Source organism: Stegastes partitus, unplaced genomic scaffold (assembly GCF_000690725.1).
Source record: "Stegastes partitus isolate 25-593 unplaced genomic scaffold, Stegastes_partitus-1.0.2 Scaffold1179, whole genome shotgun sequence".
NCBI lineage: Eukaryota > Metazoa > Chordata > Actinopteri > Pomacentridae > Stegastes > Stegastes partitus.
The window spans coordinates 169,951-178,695 of record NW_007578910.1 but is presented as its reverse complement, the minus strand read 5'-3'; the positions used below and the strand labels follow the sequence as shown (position 1 = coordinate 178,695).

At 43.0% G+C, this 8,745-nt stretch overlaps 1 protein-coding gene across 1 annotated transcript in view; it reads right to left on the bottom strand.

The window, feature by feature from the left end:
* Positions 1-8,745, bottom strand: part of ptprr (protein tyrosine phosphatase receptor type R) — a 37,519-nt gene that overhangs the window by 14,290 nt on the left and 14,484 nt on the right. Inside the window, exons 3-5 of the mRNA XM_008297030.1 lie at positions 881-994; positions 655-804; positions 86-193 (exon numbers count right to left, since the gene is read on the bottom strand). Of these exons, the coding sequence (XP_008295252.1) occupies positions 86-193; positions 655-804; positions 881-994 (372 nt within the window). The remainder of the gene's footprint in view (positions 1-85; positions 194-654; positions 805-880; positions 995-8,745) is intronic.

Below are 8,745 nucleotides of genomic sequence, written 5' to 3'. Positions count from 1 at the left end.
GTATTGATCAGGTGTGTTATCGTATTGATCAGGTGTGTTACTGTATTGATCAGGTGTGTTATCGTATTGATCAGGTGAGTTTTACCATCAAGCAGGTGATGACGATGACGAAGACGGTGAAGAAGAGGACGACGGCGTAGAAGCCCTCTCTGCTCCACACGTGGTCCCTCTGCTCGCCCTGCAGGACGTTCTTCTGCAGGAACGTCCAGGAAGGTACAGAAAGAAGAATAATGAACACAGACTCTATAAACAACAACAACGATGAAGACGTGAAGGTTTGGATCTGCTGCAACACTGTTGCTGCATCCTGGGCTAAACCGGCTGTTTGTTAGTTTATCAGAACCAATCAGAGCATTTGTTTCTCTCGTGGCGGCGGGACGTCGGCCTCAGATGGACTCGGCGCCGACAGGACCTGGGACTCTGGTTCTGATCCATTGCTGTAACGTTATCGAGGCGCCGCTCACAGTAATAACATTAATCTGCTCCGTGAAGCTGATGGATGGTGCTTTAACCGTCCTATTAAACTTTCAGCAGCAGCACTCTGCTCTCTAATCATCCCCATCCATCCTCCCAGCCCGTCGCCACGGCAACTAACGAGGATGCTGCCTGACGGGTTGCCGTGGCGACCGGAGAGCAGCAACAGCAGAGACTCACCTCGGTGGAGACCTCGGTGATGCCGAAGTGTCCCAGGTGGCGGTGCAGCACCCGGACGTTCAGCGATTGGATGACCTCCTCAGCGGGGCGGGGCTCCGACACTCCCAGCCTATCAGAGGACACGAAGAGCTCGATGCCATTCTTCTTCTCCTGCAACAAGAAGAAGAGGTCGGTCAGCGAGTCGGTGGAGCCGCCGGTGGAACCAGACGGATGGTGAGTGTCGTACGTTCAGCTGGTTGATGTGAACGCGTCCTGCGGGGACGCCGAGCGCCGCCGCCACGCCTTCCCGAAACCACCGAAGAAGACTGACGTTCAGCCGCCGCACGTCCACAGCCAGGTACTGAGAGGAGGAGAAGAAGAAGCCTTAGATCAGCGTTAATGACCAGGAGAACCATAAAGGACACAAAGGGGAGGAGCCACAACCTTCAGATTAAAGGTCCACATTGTTCCCCATTAAAGCTCATTCATTTCTACTCATTTAGACACATTTTGGTCACGTTCAGGTCACCAGGACTCCTGCAGCCAGTTTTTTTAAGTTATTTTGAACTCATTCAGAGCCATTTTAGTTTCATCGAGTTTTGGTTCATTGTGGATGAATTTTCTGCTAATTTTGGACAAGTTTGACTGAAAATATTAAATATAACACAGGACAGGTACAGGTATCAGATCACTTGGTAACGTCTGGTCCCAACTTCTGAGTTTAAAAGACCCAGATTGATCCATTTTAAAACAAATAAATAGAAGTCTTTACAGGGTTTCTGAGCTCAAAATGCCACAGAGATGGTTGAATTCACAGCATCTGTATAACTCCTGGATTTAGTTCTGTCTTAAAAAGGCTTTTTAAGTATCTGTAGCTTTAAATCCAGGAAGAAGACGCTCTGGTTGACAAGACAGAAGAAAAACGGACCGATTGTGTGAGACCAGGATTTCCTATCGCTTCATCATTTTACAGAATCAGAAACACTTTACTGAACTCTGTTATTGTGGCTAATGTTAGCCACATTAGCTTCACAACATGCAAACAATGGAGATTTAGTTTGTTGTTGAGACTAATGCTAATGTTAGCAACATTAGCTGCATAACATACTAACACTGGGGCTTCCCTTTGCTGTTGTGGCTAATGCTATTGTTAGCCACATTAGCTGCACAAAAAGCTAACACTGGAGATTTATTTTGCTGTTGAGACTAATGCTAATGTTAGCCACATTAGCTGCTCAACAAACACACTGAGGATTTCTTTTGTTGTTGAGGCTAATGCTAATGCTAACCTCATTAGCTGGATAACATGCTAACACTGGGGATTTCCTTTGTTGTTGTGGCTAATGCTAATGTTAGCCACATTAGCCACACAACATGGTAACACTGGAGATGTATTCTGCTGTTGAGGCCAATGCTAATGTTAGCCACATTAGCTGCATAATATGCTAACACTGGGGCTTTCCTTCGCTGTTGTGGCTAATGCTATTGTTGGCCACTTTAGTTGCACAACAAGCTAACACTGGAGATTTATTTTGTTGTTGAGGCTAATGGTAATGTTAGCCACAATAGCCACACAACACACTAACATTGAGAATTTCTTTTGTTGTTGAGGCTAATGTTAATGTTGGCCACATTAGCTGCATAACATGCTAACACTGGTTCTTTCCCTTGCTCTTGTGGCTACTTGCTATTGTTAGCCACACAACATGCAAACACTGGGGATTTCCTTTGTTGCTGATGCTAATGCTAACGTTAGCCACATTAGCCACACAACATGCTAACACCGGAGATGTATTTTGTTGTTGTGGCTAATGCTAATGTTAGCCACATTCGCTGCTCAACACAGTAACACTGGGGGGGTAACACTTCTACCATTTTGCTAGATTTTTACAACACATACTTAAAGTTACCCAAAAGTATGTGATTTTATTAAACTGTTTCCAACGAGGATGCCTGAATCAACACTTCAACGTAAACACGGACCGTTTCAAATAAGCTAATTTATTTTCAAACGGGTGGAAAACAGATTTAAAAACAAAGAGTTTCCTTGAACAAGAAGTAAACGAACGTGTCGATGACCTCTGCAGCTCTCGGTCCGTCTGCAGCTTGAACTCCGTCAGCGCTTCGCTAAAACAACAACATGTTCTGCTGCCGCTTAATTCAATATCCGGATCCAAACCGCAGCCAGACACACGGCTGATGTTATTATCGTCTGCTCTGGTTTCACTTTGGTCTCTTAAACAAAGCGAAGCGTCTCCGACCACAAACACAAGAAAACAAAACAACAAATTAAACACCACCGGACACAAAACCTCACATGAACCAGTTTTAAAGGCAAAGATGAGAAAAACTGAACATTCTCACAATTTGATTTGATTTTCTGCAGCTCAAAGATTTAATCAATAAAAACACAATGAACCTGAAATAAAAGCAACAATCAGCCTGCAGACAACTAAACAGTCTGACAAACTAAACACTAGTCTAGTTACACAAATGACCAAAAGAACTGATTAAATCTCACCTTTAAGGAGCTGGAACATGGACGTTTTCTGCCACTTTCACTCAAACTATCGATCAATGATTAAAACTATTTAAACCGTTAAAGTAGCAGCACAAAATAAACGCAGCACGGAGGCATTTAAACACTTTTAAAAGCTAAAAAGTTTCTGTTTCTTGACATAAATGACCAAGAAAATGATCAATTCTCACATTTAAGAAGCTGGATTCTGTCAGTTATCTGCTTTTTAGCTCAAACTATTAATCGACAATCAATAAAAAATGTTAAAGCAGGTAACTGAGCGCAGATATTTTAACAAACGCAACAGTTTACCGACTATGAATGACAAAGAAATTCAAATAATTTGTCGTTTGCGCCTAAAAACAACTCGAACTGCACAAAATAAAAGCAGATTCTTGTTATAAATCACTATGTCGCACAAAAAAAAGCTCTCAAAGTGATTTTTAAACAGTAAAACAGTTTCAGAGTTCATCAATCTGCAAAAATTAATACAAAATCCAACTCAGAGTCGTCTGAGATGAAAAACCTTCAGTTTAGTGCATAAATAATAAAGAAAAACTGACAGTTTTTAGACTAAAATGATAAATTTGAGATTAAAACAGTAAAAGCAGGTAAACAGAAACCAAGAGATGTTTAAACAAACTAATAAATCTTCAGTTTTCTGACACAAATCAGCAAGAAAACCAGAAAATCCTCACATCTGTTGGTTCTTATTGGTTCAAACTAGTTAAAGCAGGAAACAGAACAAAGTGTCTCAATAAAACTCTGAATTTTCTCTGAATCTGTGTTTAAAAAACGTCTCAAACTGTCAATCAAGAATCAAAATCGTCGCAAAATCAACTCAGAGACGTTTAAAGGAGCAAATATCTTCAGTTTACTGAATAAAACCGACAAGAATCAACTGACATTTCTGACACTGAAGCACTAAATTAATCAAAACTGTTTAAATGGATGATAAAATCACATTTAAAGAAGCTCAAATGTTCAGTTTACTGACACAAAACTAGAACAAACACGACAGCAAACCACTAAATGTTCCTTCATGTGTCTGAAGAAGCTCTCAAAGTGTGTTTTTATTAATTAAATCAGTTTGTTTCAGCAGCAAACAATAAAAATATCTCATTTACTTCTCACAGATTCAGAAGCTCTGTCACTAAAACGCTGCTTTTTCCCTCATCTGTGCTTAAAAGTGACTCGAATCGACTCGTCCGTAATCGATTCTGTCGTTCAGCCGGTGCAGCTTTAATCAGTTTAAGCAGATAAACGGTCAGAAAACCAAACAGCAGAGCAACTAATCAGGTTTCAACACCAAACACAGGAACGACGACGACCAGAGGAACCGGAGTCTGAACGAGACAAAGAGTTAAAAACCAGAATAAAGCCACGAAACCTTTAAGCAACCCAGCAGCAACGTTTAAACAACCTTACCGGGCGAACATGCAAACATTGTTGGTCCTCCGGAGGAGTGGACGCCTGACAGCCAGAGCTCAGGGACCAATCGCTTCCTGACCTACCGACTCGCTGATCTCTGATTGGCTTAGAGCCCAACCTGCCGCCTGATTGGCCGTCGTCCAGGTAATGCCATTATCCCGCCGCGCTTCCTGTCGGGATCAGCTGCTATTTATGTCCCACACACAAACAAACAGACACACTAATCAGCACTAATTAGCCCTCAGGTCAGGGGGAGGGGGAGGGGCCTGGTCTGGACCAATCAGGTGCGTCGAGGAGGGGGCGAAGGGGGGAGAGGATCAATAAACATGAAAGGAAGAGATGAGGGGTGAGGAAAACACAGAAAAGTGGTAGAAACTAAAAATAAAACAAAATCAGGCTAAAAAAAAATCATGAAAAGCTGCAAAAAATTAGTCAATCAATTAATTAATTTATCGACAGAAAATTACCTAAAGCTGTAAAACGTAAACTGGACAGTAAATTAAATATTCTGCTGTATTTCACTGTATTAATAAACATTTATTTCAAGTTTTTATGGTTATTATTCAGCCAAACAACCAGTTATTAAAGAAAAACATGAAAAATTAAGTAATTAGTTGATCAACAGGTTCCAAAACGTCGCCTGTAGAGTAAACACTGATGTTTTTCTAACCAGTAAATTGACTGTTTTCAGTTTTTCAAGCTGTTGGGCGGCACAAAATAAGTTCATAGATAAAAATTACTGCATTAAAAACGTTTGTTTTGCTAAAAATCAATTATTAAAGGAAATACGCTTTAAAATGTGATTCAAAGTTCAAAGTATTTGTGCTGCAACGGCTGAAAAAATCCAAGAAATAAAAGCAGGAAATTTCCCCGTTTTTGAGGCAAAAACAACGAAAAGAAAAAAATATAAATAAAATTAAAGAACGAAATGATCATATATTTCAGACTTTTATGTTGCTTTGCAGATTTTTTTCTGGTAAAAGTTTGTAAATATTTTTCAAATATTCATCTAAATACAGGCTTCATGAAAAATCTGGATTTTACTCATATTATTGTGCTGTTTTGTCCTTAAAATGACAGTTTTCTGCATTTAAATCCTCTAAAAACTGAATTATTTTCCAGAATTTTGCTGTCATTTGAAAGAAAAATCATGTTTCTTTGACAGATTTTCCCTTTTTTTGTTGTAACTACAGATAACATCTAGTAAAAAATAATCTCTGAAATCATTTGATATCTGAACATCCATATTTGATGCCCTGAGCAGCAACACACTGTTAAAGCCACGTTTCTGTGATGTTGTGGAAACGTTTCTTCTGGAAACGTGAGCGACACGTGCAGCTTCACAAACAGCCGAACTAGTCCACACGAGGCCGTTCACGCTCGAGTCGCTTCCTTTGAGAAAAAAAAAAAACGTCTTTGGTTCAGAGACACGACATCAGAGCTTCTATTAATATCACGCTGCGGCTTTATCGGAGGATTTATGAATGAACAAATACACAACAGGATTCTGAGGATCTGTTCAACCACAGAGAACGTGTCTAACCCGGAAACGCATTCAGCGCTGTGTTGTTTATGAAATAAATGAATGAATGTAAGCAGTCGGACTGATTTGTTTCACGCCGTCGCTGTATTAAAGTGAAACTAAAACCCAAATCAGTCAGAAACCATCGATCACGCTTATGTTCACATTCGTCCCAGAAAAACTACTTCTGTGTTTATAATCGGGAACAAAAACTATAGATATTGTGACCATCAACGGTGGTTGAGATAATTCACACACAGGAGCATACACATAGATATGTATAATAACGGCTGGATGTCTTAAGGCGGCGTTTCGAACGGGATCACCGGCGGCCATCTTGGTTCGGGGCAGACCTGGGGTACGTGAAGGACGGTGAGCGATCTGCACAAACGTAAATATTCTTACCTCGCTGAAATCTTGACGGATTTACAAACGGTTTGGTTTCTTACAAACGTCATTAACGTGGCTACAATTCAGATTTGAACATCGGTAGAAAACCGAGCAAGTTCTGGTTATTTAAAAAGTACACACACCACTACAACACAGTGTAATGGGTGAGCGAGCGGACCGTACCAAGATGGCTGCCAGCGCGGACGAGACATCTGGCGTGCGCGCGCGCGCATGCGCGCTTGTGTGTGTGTGTTCCATGTGGATCAAAGGCAACATTAAAGGCAAATGTCATGATGTCATCGATGATGTCACAGCCCAAGGTGGAAAATCCCTAAATAGCCCTGAGTTCTGAACATTTCATCCGCTTTCAAACCGTCAGAGCAGCAGCATCTTCACTGAACGATCTGCATCAGACAACGACAGCAAACATCTACAAACCACAAACAGTCTTGTAGCAACAGACGACCTACAAACTCTTCAGAACCGCCGTCAAACACAGACTAGTACTGCGTTATTTCTGTATTTCTGTAGTGTTTTTAGTCGCTTCATTTGTACTACAATGGCTCAGAGACGTCAACCTGAAAGGCGAGTTACATTTGTCGACAGCCCTCAGCAGACTCCCCTCAGAAAGGGTAAGGGTAACCCAACTGGACTGACCATTACCATGGATCTAGTCAAGAGAGGAAATGACCGGCCGATGGAGGGACATAACAACACGGGCCGGCGGCGTCACCAGCACCCAGCTGAAAGGGAGCAGTTTCCTCACCAGGCCTACAGACAGAAGGCCCAAACCTCCAAGCTGGAGGAACATCTGGCGAACCAGAACAGCCAGCGAAAACAGGGCCGAAGGTATGTCAACCAGCAGGACCAGGCCTCCTCCCAGACACAGGCTCCAGGCAAACCATGGGCCAAAGCTGGTAAAGGTCAGGACAAGGTCAGAGAGCGGCCCGTCCAGAGAGTCGAGCAGCCCGCCGCTGAGACCCAGACTGTAGCCATGACACAGGACCACGTCATGCCCTCCCAGAACGAGGTCCAAGAGCAGCTCAGCCAGAGAGACGACGAAATCGCAAGGCTCAGACTTGAAAATGACCGTCTCTCTGCGATGCTGGAAGCTACAAACCTCCAGGGAGAAAATGAACAGAAAGAAATGGAGCCACTGCAGATGGAGATCCAGGCGATGGAGGAAAAACACAAAAAACTCCAGGAAGACTACGCCAACCTGCAGGAGGCCAAGAATATAGCAGAAGAAAAGGCAAACAAGCTGGAGGAGAGGATTTATTTGATGCTGAACAACAAAAAGGATCAAGTCCTCTATATGGACGGCTACATTAGAAAGCTCCTCGCAGAAAAGAGCTGCTTCATCGACCAGACTCACCAGAGCAATATCCGCATCAGGAGTCTGGAAGATGAGCTGCTGCAAAACAGCTGGTTGGCATCAGAGATGACCGCCAACATCGAGTCCTTGAAGGAGCTGCTCTCTGTGAAAGAGAACGAACTCCGGAGAATCAGTGACGTCAACCAGGACCTCTGTGAAAAGCTCTCGACCACTGAGGAGAAGCTGGTGGAACTCCAGGTGAGAGAAACCGCCTGGAAAACTGAGCAGGACACCATCGAGCAGCTCAGGAAAGATCTCACCCTGAGAGAGCAGGAGGAGGAGGAAATGCTGCAAAAGCAGCAAGAAAATGACAGAAACAAAGACCTGCAGGAGGGAATCAGAGAGCACGAAGAAAAGAATCAGGAGCTGCTCTCTGTGAAAGAGAATGAACTCCAGAGAATCACTGACATCAATGAGGATCTCTGTGAAAAGCTCCTGACTGCTGAGGAGAAGCTGGTGGAACTCCAGACGAGAGAAACCGCCTGGAAAACTGAGCACGACACCATCGAGCAGCTCAGGAAAGATCTCGCCCTGAGAGAGCAGGAGAAGGAGGAAATGCTGCAAAAGCAAAAACAGACTGAGGACAGCAACATACTCCTGCAGGAAAGAATCAGAGAGTATGAAGAAAAGAATCAGGAGCTGCAGGAGCTGTGCCTCAGAAAGAAAAATGAGTTCAAGAGCAGTCAAGACGACGACCTCGAGAAAAAACAGATTGAAAAGCAGAAAGAGGAGAAACAAGAACAAAAGCAGCCAGAAAAGAAGGTGGAGAAGAAGAAGAAGAAGCAGAAAAGCTGCTGGAGCTGGCTGAAGCTCAAGAAAAAGAGCGACAGCTAGATGGAGGAGGCTGCTGCTGGTTCAGTGTAGCTGGACAACAGA